This window comes from Aulonocara sp. 'chitande type north' Nkhata Bay, linkage group LG13 (assembly GCF_057382095.1).
Source record: "Aulonocara sp. 'chitande type north' Nkhata Bay isolate Kocher_YH1m ecotype deep benthic linkage group LG13, A_spYH_male_GT1.1, whole genome shotgun sequence".
NCBI lineage: Eukaryota > Metazoa > Chordata > Actinopteri > Cichliformes > Cichlidae > Aulonocara > Aulonocara sp. 'chitande type north' Nkhata Bay.
In genome coordinates this window covers 5043318-5060695 of record NC_141356.1, presented here as the reverse complement: position 1 = coordinate 5060695, position 17378 = coordinate 5043318, and the positions used below count along the sequence as shown (strand labels likewise).

General features: G+C 41.9%; 1 protein-coding gene across 1 annotated transcript in view; it reads left to right on the top strand.

Annotated features, from left to right (window-relative positions):
- Positions 1-17378, top strand: part of thada (THADA armadillo repeat containing) — a 122148-nt gene extending 104770 nt beyond the window's left edge. Inside the window, exons 36-38 of the mRNA XM_086258352.1 lie at positions 30-152; positions 14269-14444; positions 16733-17378. Coding sequence (XP_086114478.1) covers positions 30-152; positions 14269-14444; positions 16733-17056 — 623 coding nt within the window. The 3' untranslated portion in view covers positions 17057-17378. The remainder of the gene's footprint in view (positions 1-29; positions 153-14268; positions 14445-16732) is intronic.

Genomic DNA, 17378 nt, shown 5'->3' with positions numbered 1-17378 from the left:
TATCTGTCCGTGTGTGTGTGCTGTGGCAGGTCTGTTCACGACAGTTTCACTGTGGAGGAGTCTGTTCGTGCTGCTGCAGGACGAAGACCAAGAAGTCCGAGATTCAGCGTCTGACTTCATCTTTAACGTGCCAGCTCGTCTGCTCAGTACAGGTACACGCTAAGAGCTGTGCATAAGCATGTCCTTGCAGACTAACTAATATAAACGTGTACCCAGCACTATTTAAAAACTTGGGTGGGTGGATTTTGTTATTACCTGCAGTGCTTAGTGACTTCAGTATCATGCAGAGTGAGTATGTGGGTTATTTTTAACTCCCTGGCCAGTAATAATTACAGCCGCATTTAACTGCTGTTGTTCTGTGACCTATCCCGTCCTCCTGTAATTTAAAAGCCATCCAGAGTCATGGCATGGTTATTCATAATAAATCTGTCAGTTCTTTATCTACGTTTTAAAAATCCTCTTATAAATTTTGCTAAAAACAACAGAAGTTATCAAATAACTTCATAGATGGATTCGTGCTAACAGTCAGTTAGCATGGACACATGTCACATGCAGTGACATCAGTGGGTCAGTGTAGCTGCTGCAGGTCAAGAAATACTGTTGTTCACTTTGAGCCTTTTTTCTTGTTTTTAAGCTGCTTTTAGTTTATATTATGTCAAACAGGTACTGTAAGTAAGCTGAAATATACGGTGGCCCTGAGAGGTTATTTTCACTGCAACAAACAACCCGTCAACAACCTGTCGAATTTCACAAAATACAACACAAATAGAAAAAAATCAACATTAATGAAGTCAAATAAAACACAGTAGAACTAGGAAAAAACAAAACTTATAAAACAAAAGAAAGTGTTTTTGGAGAAACAACAACATGACGGCGGAAATGAAAGAAACCAAAACACGTGAAGGATCGGACACTTAAAGAAGGGGAGGAAGAATCCATCCGTGTTGTGCGGCAGAACAAGGTGCAGGCATTCACATAATACTGTCGATACACGTTTGATGTTATCTTCAGTTTGGTTTTGTGAGTTTTTGTGGCATTTTTTCTTCTTTCCGTTGTGTTTTATTCCATATGTGTTGCGTTTTGAGTGCTTTGGGAGTATTTTTCTTGTTGGAGAGCATTTGGCCTTTCAGGGCTACCGTAGATATGCTGTTGACACTTCTAGTTTGAGTGTGCTAAAGAGTATAGAGACAGCTTTCAGTTGCTTTCAGTTGCTGTGATAATGAAAGAAACTTAAAGATCAAATTATTCTTATTCAAGTTCTGAAGTCTCTTTTTTTTCTATGATTTCTGTTTTATAGTAATTTATCAAACTGGCCAATGTTTTTCTGTCTTGGTGTTCAGACCGGATCAGATCTGTTACCATGGTGACTGCTCACATTAAAAGCTCAGTAATTGAAAGTTCAGTTTTAAGTCCCCGTGAGCTAAAAGCTCTGAACTCTGTTTGACACAGTTTTTTTTCTACTCCTGGTTCTCGATGTCGTCACTAAGAATGGATCTTCGTAACACGATCTCAGGCACAGAAACCTTACCCACCTGCCGTTAAGGTGTTTTTGACAGTCAGTCAGAACAAAGCTGGGCTGAAGGGATGTAAGAGGGAGTCGAAACGGCTCATTTCAGAAAGTAGATGAAACAAACGTCTGCATCAGGACCCCTTATGAGATAAATAAGGCTGATTTTGAACTGTGAATTATGCAAAGCTACTCTAGTCCAAGAATAAAACCAAGTCAGAGCCTCCTGGCTTACACCCACATTTCTCTTATGGCCCGGGCTTGCCCGTGTTGGCTACAGACTACATGAAATAAAAGTTAAATTACTGGGCCCTAACACCAAACCAACAATAATACATAATGCATGTGTATATATAAACAGACACACACTAACAAAAAGCACCACAGACACATGCTAATGTTAAAAAGGGCCGATGACGTCATTTTGCACGAAGGGTTGGGGAGCATTCCTGGAACGAAGGGCGCCAATTCTAAGATTGACAGCTTGCGAGAGTTAGGACTGTGTGCGTGTGTGTGTGTCTTTTGTGGTCATGTGTCATTGTTTCTGGAATGCCTGAGGGCTGCGTTCTGAAGAACTTGTGCGACGGCCGGCCTTACTGAACGGTAAGACCGATTCACCCCAGTGCCGCTCTTATCCTCGCTTATCTGAGAGGACTGACAGCTGGCTGCTCCCTCACAAACAGCTTTACTGTGACTTCCTGTCCTCACAACACTCACTTCCTGTATTTTCCCAGCTTCCCTGCAGGAGCCACCCTTATTGTGTCTTTCCTCATTGATAGCATCTTGTAACAACGAGAGCCTGAAAAAATAAAACAATTTAAAAAAAAAAAAAAAATGTCTGATGGCAACACTGTTTGTAGATTTGGTGGGGGGAGGGGGGCATAGTCATGGGGGAAGACTCAACCCGAACTGTGGTTTAGCCGAAGGCTGATAAGTGACGGGGTTTTCTGTATTTCAGTTTGCTGTTTTTATTTCATTTGGTGGCCGTAAAAGCAAACAGAGTCAAAAAATCCAAATTTTCCCTTAAAAGCTGAGCCTGTTTCACCACCTCAGTACCAAGGAAACAACTCAAAATCCCTGGAAGTGTTTTGATACCAGTATTTATACAAAGGCACTGTGCGTGCGTGTGTGTCTGTGTGTGTGCTATAAGTGTTTATGTATATAAGGCCAGACTGGGTCAGATAAGCTGTAAGCTAAAAAAAAAATCAGATAGGAGGTCAGCAGCACAGCGTGACTGAGATGGAGATTTTTTCTTTCTGTGCAACAGGAAAGGAACACAATAGGCATAATTACAGAGTGGGTGTCCCAGTGTGTGTGTGTGTGTGTGTGTGTGGGGGGGGGGGGTTCTCCTCTGTCCAGCGCTCATTTGGAGATGACAGCTTTTTGCATGTGGGCGAGGCACTGTGTCTGGCACTTACCGTAAAATACCTTACATTTCCTCATGGACGATGGGGAAGGAACAAAAACAAGTGTGAGTGTTTGCCTCCACTCTACTGTGTGACCTTTCACGCTCCAGCCAAGCCATTCAAAAAATCTGCTCTGACCGCCAAGATCATGAAAATTGCACTGAATTCCTAGTTTATCCAAGCACGTGTCGTACGCACTGCAGGAATGCAGCACGCAGCGCACAAAGGGAAGAAATGAGACGGTAAATTGGTGATCTTGTACCAGATGATTGGGCGACTTGGCCAAGGAAGTCGAATTCCTCGTGCAATGAAAAACGGCAGAAAACCAAAAAAGAATCACATCCCATTGATTATCTTTTTTTCAAACTCCTTTCTTGGGAAAATATGTCATCTTTCTTCTTTTAAAGCTTAGAAATGTTCTAAAATTATATCTGCGGCAGTTAGCTTGAAGAACATCATGGTGCTTTGGCAGTACCAAGGCCGATTTAATGAAGTCATCATGACCAGAAGAACACATGCACTGCTTGTGTGTGTGTGTGTGTGTGTGTGTGTGTGTGTGTGTGTGTGTTAGACCGTATAGGTCACATGAGAAGAAGGAATTAACCTGGAGTGCTAAATTAATCCTGAGCCGCTGACTTTGCAGCAGGCTGTGAGGCCAATTAAAGTTGTGTTATCATTTGATTTATTTGTGATTGGTCTTTTAACTAAAATGGCAAAAGTCTGGTGTTGTTTCCGTCTGCCTCTGAATATGTAACCTTGCACAAAGGCTTTGACTTCTTCTTCTCCTTCACCTGCACTGATATGAAGGTTTTCTCTGAGTGGCGACACCTGTGATTCAGGAGAATATCGCAGGAAATGCTCACATCCTCAGTGCTGGTGTAAACATGACAGACCTGTGGCTAAAAGACTGTTTACGTACAACACGACCATGGCGCTTAAGGTAGCTTTTAATGTCAAAGTGACATGTTGTTGAAACGGTGAAGTTCTCTGCCGCCTCTCCAGAGACCCGATGCTGGCAGCGAGTCCTTTGGCTCGGTGACCAATATAATATCTCAACCCTTAACGCTGCGGTCAGAGCGCCAAGAGCATAGGAATAGTGCAGCATGCTTTTCCACACCATACACACAGTATATAGTGCAGTGCCAGTGGAAAAACCCAGCTTTACTGTGTTTGTGTTTGTGTCTGTGAGAGTGTGTGTGTGTCTATTTGTGCCTTCCTCATTCCCTTCAGGCCATCCACTGTTACATGAAGGGTAGTGTGTGTTTTATGACCTGCCACTGCAGAGTCAAGTATCTGAGGTGTGAGCTGCTTCAGATGGAGGCGGTGACTCCGGGCCCTTTGATATGGAGGACAGGCAGAAATGTGGGAACAGAGAACAGTTCAACAACACACACAAACACGTAACACACACAACATAAGGAAATGTTAAAAACCTTTTCCCAATTTAAGGAAGCAGTTTAAAGATTAAAAACACTGTGTCTGTGCTCTGTCTGTGGTGGTTGTCTCACTTTTGGTAACAGATCTGATTTTATTGTTAACAAAGATTAGGGTCCACTCTGACTGCTTTGTACCTACAGATTTAGACTATAAATCTTTAGACATATAAAGCGTTTGTGTCCATTCACTTTAAAGGGACCGTGTGTAAAATCTCACCATTAGACATCAGTAGATTACAGATTCTGGTCAACTGACTTCTGTTTTCTCTCAATTCATGTGCAGCATCTTAGCTACAGTAGTGAGCGTTCATCTTTAGTGAGTGTGCGACGTTAGTCTGCTGTCAGTGTGCCGGGTGGCGACGTCTAAAACTTTGCGAAAGGAGTTCGATACAAGTCGATGAGTCAGTGAAGCTCACAGTGAGGATTTTCTGAACTTCTCTGTTAATAAACGCTGGCGTTAGCTGCTGTTAGCCAGCATTAGTGAAACTTTCCTTGAAATGTATCGAACATTGTTGAGCTCATAGTGAAACTTGGCAAATAAACTCTCACTTCTTCCCTGAGCTGCGACCCACAACCATTGTCCTGGATAGGAAGAGCAAATCTAACTGTCCCCCACCCCACCCCCACCCTGGCAAACTGGCACCACCTTCCAAATACCTCTAGACTAATTAGGTCTGAAATCAAACTCTGTTTGTCCTCGCTGGACCTCCAGCACTGTCACGGACTTAGGCCAGGACCAGAGGGAAGACTTTATATATAGAGCATAGATGGATTTGGATGGGGCGGTTGAGATGATTTGGGCTTTGTAACATGGGCTATAAGAGGGCTTTGATTAGAATTCTGATTAGTATCACGCAGATTAACAGTGAAATGCTCAGCACACAGGTCAATCTACGTATGAAATATTTAATGTAAGTTTGCTCATTTTTAATATAAAAATGTGCAGATTTTCTAAAAAAATTCTTATCAGAGCTGGTCATGATTCTTGAATAGTTGTTAAAAAGTTAAAGCTTAAATGGTACAGGCTTGCCACGACTAGCTTCAAAGAATAGTCAAATACCATCAAATGCCCATGCAGAGTTCTGAGACGGCACTCTTTCTTGCAATTTTTAAAAAGTTGATTTGGGTCTGTATCAAAATGTAGAGAGCCCTGCTTTTACTGGAGCTCCACCAAGTTTCAGGGGGTATTCACGAGGGGTCACCCCACCAGACGGGCGGCGACTTCGGTGTGGACATTTACGTTTATAACCGTGATAACTCGAGAACAAGGTGACGTAGGATTTTGAAATTCATACCATAGGTGGATCTACTAAAACATCGTGGACTCTTTTGACTCTGTGACATCGGCCTTAACGTCAAGGTTAGAGGCCAATGTTTCTGAATAGTTATTCACATTAATGGGTTTTGGCTGGGAGGAGGATGTTCTGCCTACTTCAGTTCTTCGCTTTAAGGCAGGGGTGGAGACTCCAGGCCTCAAGGGACAGTGTCCTGCAGGTTTTAGACATCACCCTGGGTCAGCACACCTGAATCAAATGATTAGTTCATTACCAGGTGTCTTGGGAACTTCAAGACATGTTGAGGAGGTCATTTAGCCATTTAAATCAGCTGTGTTGGATCAAGGACACATCTAAAACCTGCAGGACACCGGCACTCAAGGCCTGGAGTTCGACACCTCTGCTCCAAGGTAACCCGCTGCTAGCGGATGCTGTGTTTACATCAACGATATCAGGATTGGTATCAGTGTTCTCGTTCTGCTCTGTACCAGAAAATGACTGAGCATTTTCCATGAAACATCAAACTGATTTTCAAAACGATGCAAGTTTTGCAAATTGTTCTATCCTTCATTATACAGTAGACTCCATTGACAGGACCGTATTTTAAAGGCCAATCCCAGTGAACCATATTCAAACAAACAACCTGGAGTAACCTATTTTGCTTACTGTAAAGACAGCGACGGGCTGTTCAGAATGGTGCCTTTCATTTGTTTACACTGGATGATGCAGTTGATCGGAAGCGAATGGCCCGGTGGAGCCGAAGGACGCTCGCTCGTGAAATGGGCCTCTTCCTATTGCAGCACAGCACTTAGTTGCACAGTAAACCTGAGGTTTGTGTTACTCAGACGTTGTTGTAAAGCACACAGAAAGCAGAGGAGAATTACTCAAGGTTTGACTTGCTGCTGGGTCCTTTACTTTTGGAATAAATAGGCAGTTATTTCACCCTCCAGTGGAAACACACAGACAGAATTTGTGTTTTCGCTGCTTTCACCGTCTTTCACTCGAAACGACAGCCTGGGGAATGAGATTTTAATCATTTGGTGGGTGGTGTGAAATAAAAAGTCACATGTCTGCAGTAATGACTAGTGTCTGCAGGCTCTGGTGCAGTGTGTCTGTGTGCAGTGTTTTCACTGCAGTGTACAGTAGTGGTTGTGATGTGCTCTTAAGATAAAAACTGCAATGCACCGTGTCAACGTAGGTATTTCGCAATCTAACCATATCGAAGTAAATCGGCCTCATTAAGCATCCTCGTTTATTGTGAAACATCTGTAATCAGACCTAGATCTGAGAGGAGTAGTGGGTCAGTCGAATGTTTACTCCAACCCTTACGGGAGTATCTGTGGCTGTGTTTACTCAGAGCCGGATTCTCTTTATATTTGCTTTTCAGGACCATGCAGAATACATAAAAATGCCATTTCTAATTGTTAGAAGGGAGTGCACTTCTCCATCAGTTTTAAAACTAATGCACATTTTGAAGTTTTTTTGTTTAATGTAGAACTAAAACCTGAATTTAGTGTCCACTGGGAGGTGAGTCACAGATCAGAACATAAAATCACCTCTAGAATGACTAATTGTGACGTTTGCCGGTAATCTGTGTGTTATCTCATGTACAGAAATCCACGCATTTACTTTTTGCCTGTTAAAACAAACATAAGCTATTTAAAGACAGATCTGTGCAGATGAGTTATACTGCATGCTTTTAACGACAAGAAAGCTGAGAGTTCACAAACACATAGGTGGGGTGAGGTTTCCATAATTGACTGATAGGAGCCTGTTTGGGCCCTTGGTGAGGCGGTTTTTACTTGTGTTTGACTGAATAAACACAAGACTGCGATGATGAGGCTGCCAGAATACTCCCACACCGTAATATGTGTGTTAATGCTCGCTGAGGTTTCGTACATTTATTATCTGGTTTCCTCTTCTCGCTGTTGTCGTTGTTGTTGTTTCTCTTGATCTTGACACCAGAGGAAGCCGGGGCTGTAAAGTGTTTTTATTTTGCACCTCTCTCACTATCTCACACCTTTGCTTCCTGCAGCATCTGCAGCGCACGCTGTGAACAAGAAAGACTTCTTGTTCTTCTCAAGGTGGTGCGTGTGTGTGTGTGTGTGTGTGTGTGTTTCACACAGAGATCTTCAGCAAGAACTCTGGTACTTGATGAAGTCTACAATATTCTGCAAAACTCTGCATGTGCAAGCATACATGGATATACAGGAAAAACAGAGTTTGTGCTCTCACAAGTTTGAAAGTTAATATGTGGCAGGAGCATCTTTATTGTTCAGCACAGCCTGAACTCTCTTAGGCAGCTTTCTTGTCATTGATTTAAGGAATAGTTCTCTGGACTTCTTGAAGGACATTCAAAGCTCTTCTTTGTTTCATTGAATTCTACCAAGATGATCCAACACAGCTTCAATAACCTTAAGGCCATGACTGATAGTGGCACTGTGATTGGGCATTGGTAAGATGTTTTCCAGATGGTACTGTGTGGTGCATCAAAATCTGATGGTACTTTTCCAACTTTGAGGAGATCCTGAACACCACTGTCTGAGGCCACGTCCACACTAATATGTTTTTGTTTGAAAACGCATCTTTTTCTCTCCGTTTTTGGGCAAAGAAAACTGAGCTTTTGAAAACGCTCTCCAAAGTGGACACGTTTGAAAACGCCGTTTTCTCGCCGCAGTGTGGAATGTGAACCCGGAGCCTTTAGAAAACAATGACGCATTTTAGTCATATGATGCAGTCATGTGACCAATTCAGCTAAGATGCAGGACGGCATTGTAGTCTATATTCTCGCTTGATTTTGCACTTTGTACTTTTGTGTTACTCACAGCAACAACTCCACCTCATTTTCAGTCCATTTAAAAAACTTGGAGCTTTTCCTCGACAATTTGCCGCGACGTTTCAAAGAGCCGGAAAGTAAACGGCAGACAGAAATGAGGCAGGAATCGTCTTATGTGTCACGCATGCGCAGTAAGGAACATAAGCGTTTTCAGCCGTTTCAGTGTGGATCCGCAACTTCTTGGAAACGATTAAAAAAAATAGTATGTACCAGCGTTTTTAGACGAAAACACAGTTTCCAAACTTGTGCAGATTAGTGTAGACGTAGCCTGAAATGCAACCCAAAGCCCAGAACCTCCACCATGCTTTACAAATGGCTGTAGACATTCACTGTTCTGTCTCCTGACCTCCTCTTTATACAATAGTGACCAAATATTTCTGATTTGGTTCATCTCTCCATAAGATTTTCAGTCCAATTCTCGTGTAATTTGGCGAAACTCAACCTTTTCTCCCCTTTCCGTAGCTTAAGAATGGCTTCCTGACAGCCACCGTTCACTGAGACCATTTCTAATGAGGCTCAGGTGAACACTGATAGATCAACTAAAGGAAAAAATCCTCTGAATGTGGCCAGGTACAAGTGAGTGGGTGTCTAAGACAAATTTGTCAGATGTGGGCGGCTGAGTTGAAGGAATGAACTCCCACCAAAGCGAATGTGACAGGAAGTGTCCAGGATTTCTCCCATTGCCCTGACAGCCCACTGATCACCCCCATTCCTGTCATCTGCCCCTCAATGTCCCCACAATGGGAGACCTGACACCCCTTCACCTGCTGCAGAGGCTCAGTTTGTAATGTGCAGACCTGTGCTCTTACTAAAACACACAGGTCTTATCGCTGCCTCTTCATTCAGCTCTGTAATGATTGAACTGTGTGGCTGCAGCAGGACAAACAGGACCATACTACTATTAATTACTTTATAATAATCAATAGATGTCTGCTTTTTACCAAACTGAGTCTTGCAAAAGCAAGTCATTTGGAAATGTATCCATTTTCTTAATTTTCAACAGATTTTTCTCTGATGATTCTCTACGGGGACCTTGCCATCCTGTGTTTAGTTCGAGTCTATGAAAACAGAACGTAATGTGAAGACAGCGATTAGCATACTATGACCCTACGGTTATTATGATAAGCAAGGCTGAAACAAGGAAGGAAATGAATTCGTACGATGCAAGATCAGATTACTTGAGTTTTGTGTCAAACTGTTTTTACAGAGCTCGCTTTTTCTGTGAAAACATTTTTTAGAGTTGTTTACCTTCTTCGGAGGGTCACCGTAGAGAGAGTGGGTATAAAATGAGGGGGGAAGTAAGAATTACTCCAAAAATGAGTTCCAGTCTGCCAGTTTTTCACACCCATAGACTGTATATAAAAGATGCACATAAACAGTTTGCTAAGCCTCCACTTTAGCTTTATGACCATAGCTGTGACTTCAGCCAGACGTGACCACATTTAAAGGAGGAGGCTGAGCATCCACAGTATTGTCTGCTAAGCTCTGTTAGCAATGGGCCTCCATAAACTGTATGGATGCAATGCACAGATGCCATGCACAGATGCCCGCTAATTAATGCTAAATATAGAATCTTATTCACCAAAACTAGAGCACAGATTTTAGTTTAGTTGAAGTTTGGTGACTCAGTTACCAAAGATCAGGCGTTTAAAGTGCTTCCAAGGATGAAAACTTTAAGCCTTAACATAAGTTTAGGTGGTGAGTCTAAATACATAAATCGTTTCTCTCTTTGTAGCTGACATTAAGAGCAAATTTAGCTATAGAACCCTTCATTTCTGCTATAAAGCTTGACCATATAAACAGGAGGATGTGTGGCCATTTTGAAGTCAGCTCCAATGTTGCCTCTGAGTTCTAAATAAATGTAAAGTCATTGTAAAGGAACAAATTTGTAAAATAACACCAGTAGTTCAAGGCCATAGCATGTGGCATGCTAAATGTAATAAAGTAGTACAAGTATTTTTACATCATGGACCAGTGAGACTCTCCTATCTGTCACTGTAAAGACATTTAGCTAAACATGCATCCCTGAGGTGTCTTCATATAGGAAAAGGAAGGATGTGACACACACACACACACACACACACACACACACACACACACACACACACACACACACACACACACACACACACACACACACACACACACACACACATATAAAATTCTGTATAGAAGAGGGTTCATGAGGGTTGTCATTATCAATGGAAAAAGCTGTAAAACGTATGAAAATACAGTTAAAAGTTCATAATGTATGCGCTCCTTCATGTTTTCCAAAGCCTTCCAGAGGGTCGGGTTGGAGTTGGACACCAGAGGGCCCACTCTTCCCCCTCTGTTGTAGTATTTTAGCTAAAAGTTTTAAAAAATGAGTATAAAATGCTGTGATAGACATGGATAAAGTAATGGTTTTGATTGCCTTGTCAAGGAAGATGGATGCTTCCAGTTTTTCCAGAGTCTTTAATCGTATCAAACTTTTGCTTCCACTGAAGAAAAGTAGCAGCGATGAGTTCACGAGATCAACATCAGATCTCTTCTGTGCCGCTGTGTACACTTTCCCACCAGAGAAGAAGAGATCACATGCCTGGTGAAGAGTTTGTTTTGTTTCTATCAGATTTACGTTTGAAGTAGTTTCTAAAACCATGGTTACCACAGTCTGTAACAAAGCAACCAAAGATCTCAGTGAAGGTCCAAAAAAACAAAAAGGTCAAATGTTTAAAAAGCTTGAAATGGTGCGACTGTTACACTGTTTCCAAGGTTAAGTTTTTCCCTCACTCTGCTGCCCTGCCCAGCTCAAATATACTACAGGAGTGCCAGAGGATGGAGTGTGTGCCAGTGGATGCCAACTGCAGGGCACTCCCTCCCTCTCTCTCTCGCTCTCACACTCTCAGCCCATCCTACCCGAGCCCATTCTTCCACCCAGTGATATTGTCATTTGCCAATTGCCTCGCAGTCTTTCAACACCAGACACCACCTGATTAAAATGCTTGTGTCCAACATACTGGGCAGTAATGGCAATGAAAGACAATCCCCTTGAGAAAGAGGGGCATTTTTGCGCCAAAAAAGCTTGAGAGGGAAATCGGGTTAAGCGACGTGTGAAACCGCCGTAGAGAAGCAGATAAATTGAACGGCAGCTAAAATTTCCTATTATGTCCCCTTAATGCCGGGGGAGGGCTGTAAGGGACTTGACTTCAGAGGCAGGGCTGTCCCAGAGAGAGGCGGCTTCTTGGTAAAGAAAGGAATTTGTCACTCATGCTCTTAAACTCTTAAATCTCCTCTAATACACTACAATCAGCAGGCTCTAATGTTCACAGAGTGGGTTTCCCTCCACGCTCAGACTCCGGGCTCTGCTGCGATTTTACGCCTCCTCTCAGAAGATGAAAAACAATCTGGGTTCCCAACCCTGCATGTGTGTTTTAAACTGTATGTGTGCTCATAGGGGTCCGTATACCTCCTCCCTCCCTCCTTTCCTCTCCTCTTCTCTTTCCTTGGTGGTAATGTTTTGGCTAGTGGCTCTCAAAGCCTTTTGAAGTCTCTGTGTTATCTTGGTGTCAGCTGCGGCGAGGATGGTCAAGGTGGGAGAACAATACACTCAACCGCCACGTCAGATAGTTGCAGCACGGACAACTGCAGCCGTTAAATGAAGTTATGTGTTATGTTTTCCCTCTGAAGTGTGTGTCCTTGCACTTCCACTTCCTCTAAAGTCTTGCAGCACTGCGGCCTCATCACAGGCCGGCCTGTGGGTACGTGTGCGTTATGGCCCATTTGTCGAGGACTTACAAATAGCCAGAAATACATTTTTTGCTAAAACAAGACACGAACATTGCATTTGCACATCTTACACACAGAGACCGTCCTTTAATTTAACATGCAAGAGTGTTAGGAGCAGTGCTGCAATTCAAGTGTGAGCGCGTGCGCAGATTGGTGCAAGTATATTTTTGAATCTACTCATACACACCCTGATGGCGGTTGGTTGTATGAGTTATAGTTTTGTTTCCCAGAAGTACATCCAAACCCAGAGAGGACACACACACACACTCAGTCTGGAACACAGTGTCATTGAAACATCGCAACTTCACAAACACCAGCAGCTACAAACCCACAAGGAGGTCACTGGGGGAAATCCGGTCAAGGTGGGAAACATGATTTCATGAAGTGGTCATGAAGCCCAAAACCTGCCTGGCGTCATTCTCGTCCACCATATTTGGAATAACGCCGAGATGCGTGTGCACATTTTTCCTTGTAGAACGCCTGAATTTTACAAATAGTCTTTTTTTTTTTTTTTTAAATTTCAGCTCAAGTTTCAATTATTTTGGATTCAGTGACACACCACTACATGTAATGGTTTTTCCTTTCATGACACTCGATGGGCTCAGTCTGTGGGCTGCTGTGTCGTAGAAACATACTATAATCCGTATGTGGCTCATGCTTTCCTTGTAGTAATCTAGGTGTGTCCACCATATTTTTTTAACCCTTATCCTGATAGGGAACACCAGGTTTCTCTTTTCCCTGTCAGGAGTTTTAATACATCTGCTAAAACGCACCGACTTGACTAAGATTTCAGTTGAGGTACTCAAAGCGTCCGCAGAACACGTCTCATTTTTCAGCCAATTAACATGAGTCACTGGTAACACAGAAGAATTAGCTTTAAATGTCTAGTCGGAACATTATGCATCAATAAATACTTTTATATATTTACAATTAGTGATTGTCACATGTTACAAGAATTCAGATTGAAATGTGGTAGTACAGCAACTACCAGCTGGTTAGTTCAACATTTTGTAAATTTGTAATAAAATATTTAGCACTAATTTATGTTTAATAACTGTGCATAGACGGTGTGTAGCTAATTTAGCTCATGGGCACATAAACATAATCTAACATGATTGCTGATATAACCTGTTTAGATTTGATATGTTTAATTAAAAGACATGCACCAGCTCCTCAGTAGCGTAGCATTAGCATAATTAACCATGTGCCCTAAATGCAAATAGTAAATTCTTACAGACAAACTAGGTATTATGAAATATTTAAATGTAGCAGCTGTCATATATAAGTGTTAAGTAACTTTAAGTAGCATTCTGACAAAAAAACGTTGGCCTGCTAATATAGTATTTAAAAAGAGGTCGTCTGAGGACATGCACCGTCTGTTTTAATGCCATTAGCATAACACATCTGCCAGTGACCCTGACGCTACTCTGTAATAAAAGTAACATTAAATTCTTTCCTACTGAGAGTATTATCACCTTTCTTGTGTAGCTAAATTAGCTGATTGGCAAAAAAGAGTGTTAGTTTTCTAATACGATGACACGTTTAGTCTAAAAAGTGTTTAACAAATGAATTAAACCACGGCCCTACAAGAGAGTTCAGACTATGTTGGAAAATAAAGGTGTTCATACCAGATATCGACTTTGAAGGTCATTGTAACTATAATATATATCCATGTATGTCTGCACATGCTTCGATGTTTCTGTATCTATTTCCTCGTTTGATAACAAAATATATACTTTTGCACAAAGGTGTGTATTATAGCCTTGCAGGTGATTTTTACATCCAAGTTCTACATTATCAAAGTGTTTATTAGCTTAGAGATTATTTACATTTGAATGTTTCAATGTCATTTGTAGTAAATCATTAGTTTTAAAGTTTCTTGTTGGCACCACACACATCTTGCTTACCATTTCAGTTTGTAAAATCCCTCCCTGTTTCCAACTGTAACCTTGTGCCTCCTTTTGAGCTTGATTGTATAAAATGTGTTTTATATGTAAAACAGTGTGTGCATAGATTTTAAATGTTTGTTCTCTTCTGTGCTCAGACATGGCAGGTGTGTTCACGTGTCCGCCTGCGGCCCTGGATTCAGGCGTCGGGCTCCTGTGTCGGCTGTTCGAGATGTGGGGGGAGGTACAAGCCGGCATCCTTGCTCTGACAGAGTGGCTGCTGGGGGAGGATGAGCACAGCCAGGATGCAGCTGTAAATGAAGCTTCTAGTCTGGTGAGTGTCGTTCACTCAACTCTTATTTTACATGATTTTCATTTATTTGTCATTGTGACCTGAGTGCAGATGCATATGGACAACTTGAACTGTAACACTGTGGTAAAAGAACATCACGACCAGTTCGAAAAAAACAGTGGGAAGTGTTTGCTAGACAGTAGACTACATATGCTAGCAATGATTTTCATTAGGTAAACGGATGCGTCTCAAGGTTGCACTTTCTATGGCTGCACAAGGATTGTTTGTGAAGTGTTAGGGTGAAAGAAATTGCTGACACTGCTGTGTAGTGGATATATTAGGTTCTATATTAACACACTGACACGAAGTCACAGTTTGATTCATGTTAATGTGGTGTCTGTGAAGTGTGAAATATCAGGAACAATTTGCTCTTGCTGTCATGTTCTGCTCTCACAAGAAGTCAATATATTTGAGTTCTTTAAGTAACCAAGGTTTCTGCTCTGTACCCACATTTGGTTTAGCCATCTGTTTAGTTGCTCGTGTATTTTTGAGCTTTGGTTGATTAGATAAACACAACCCAAAGTATTGTGTTCTTAGAGCTGCCAGTTTTTGGTACTGAGTCATATAAATCTGTTTAATGTGAACGCTGTTACTCGTACTAACCATAGACTGTATATAAAAGATGGACTGGGCCACCAACCATAGTCTGTATATAAAAGATGGACTGGGCCACCACCAGTTAGTTCATGAACTCTTCTCCCGAAGCCTCAAACTGAGTGTTTTAACTGTGGCCATCTCGATGTTTTGAAACCAGATATGAGAATCTGGGGGTGGAATGTGAGTGAGAAACCAAGGTAGATACCATATCGCAGCAACTTGTCAGCTTGAATAAAGGCCCACTGTAAAAGGTATCCTTTATTTGTATCATATCGTTTATTTGACTCCAGCTGGGACCACAACGAGCCCTGGAGTGACCTTAAAAGAGCACAATTGACGTATTAGCGATCTGTTAGCTACTTGCTAGTATTTTGGCATCTGCATTCATAATGGCCATTAAATGGAATTAGAAATGCTAATTACGGAGTTTTGACGTTGCATGGTTTGTCGAGCAGAGGGGCAGTCTGTTGGCAACACATCTGTTTGGAACCCCACAAACACAACAACCAGGTGATCCAAGCAGTATCGCCAAGTCACAACAACAGTCACTTAAATAGACACTTAAATAGCTACGCAAAACAAATGGAATCTGTTTGTTTCATAAGACTAAAAGAAACTAGTGCTTTCAGCATTAATCTCGTTAAAATGGCATTAACGCCATAACCGCATTAACGCGGCAAATCTCCGTTAGCGAGTTAGTGCGGATTGCCCATGCGTGGGGCAGCACGGCGCTAACGAGCTAACTGCGCTAACACGTTAGCGTATACGTATATACGTGTATATATATATGTGTGTGTGTGTGTGTGTGTATATATATATATATATATATATATATATATATATATTGTGCTATTTCTTACTTCTTGTACTGTCTGTTTTTGTTACTGTTTGTACTGGAGCACCGTAACCAACATAATTTCCTTTAGGGATCAATAAAGGATTCTGATTCTGATTTTTACTGATTGCCTGGCAACAAGAACAGGATTCTTGAAACTAACTGGATGAATAGTTTCAAAAACTAGCATTTGAGGCCACAAACTCATAAGGAAAATGTTTAAGAGAGGTCATAGACCAGGCGAGTATTAGGTTTGTTTTACAATGATTTGCAGTATAATCTGACTTACTTTGGAAACCTAAGGAGCCTGAAGCACTTCCAGATGGGCACTTCATTTTTCAGGCCTGGAAGCTGTGTCCGTCTTCTATATACAGTTTATGATAGTGACTAAACCACGGAGATTTATTATCAAGTGTTTTAGGCCTGGGATTGTTTTCTCAAAGTAAAGCTTCAGAGTTAGTCTCTCCTGGCAGCAGAAAGCATATCTTGAGTTATTGTGACAAGTCAGCAAAAATCTAGCTTTTAAAGTACAACAACATTTACAAAAGTCTCTGTTTTAGGGCTCTTAAAAGCCTAGAGTTGTGTGGATACAGGCTTACTTACAACACAGAACTGTTTTTAGTAAAAACAAATACATATATGTGAGTATAGATGTTGTGATTTTTGTGAATTTAGTGAAGGTGATGGAACATTTAGCAGCTATAGATTGAGATTCTTCATTGATGATTTGGTGGAAACTGGATCGGTATTACACAACCAGCTCTAGGTGTGGGAGGGGGGAAAGCAAACTCTTTAAATTCCCTTCCAGTAAAGTGACTTCCATTTTGCTTTTGACCAGGACGATGACGACTTCCTGTTCGAGAAAGGGGATCTAAACCTATGGGCTGAGCCCATCCAGTGGGTGAAGCTGCTTCACAGACACCTTGGCTCCCTCATCCTAACCTTCAAGGACACTCAGGAACCGGGATCTGCTGGGCTGGACCAGGTTAACCAAATCCACACTCTGGCCCAAAGCAAGGCCCTCAGCTCCCAGCAGGCCCTGGACTCCCTCCCAGCTCTGCCTCAGTTCTGCTGCACCATCGAGCACGCCCGGCTGACGCTGCGTCAGCAGAGGGCCGCTCTGGCTCTAGAGTTGCTGGACAGGCTGAGACAGAGAAGCTAGAAGAGATCGGTTTTAGTTGCACCAGTTGTTTATTTTCGATGGGAAAAGACTTCCAAATATTTCAGTTATCACATAAATGGATTTTAATGGCCCGACACAGGAGACCACAGGCTGGTTTTGTGGTGAAGTCTTTTAATGATCAAGTGGAGGGAATGAAGGAACTCTGATGTTTTTTGTTTTTTACTTCATGTCTTACAAATGTTGCTCTCATTGACTGCCAGAAGCGTCATAAGTGCATGATTACTGTTCCGTTATTAGTGTACTTTTTAAATCCAATGTTCCCAACTGCTAAAATGGAAAAAATACAACATAATGTCCTGTT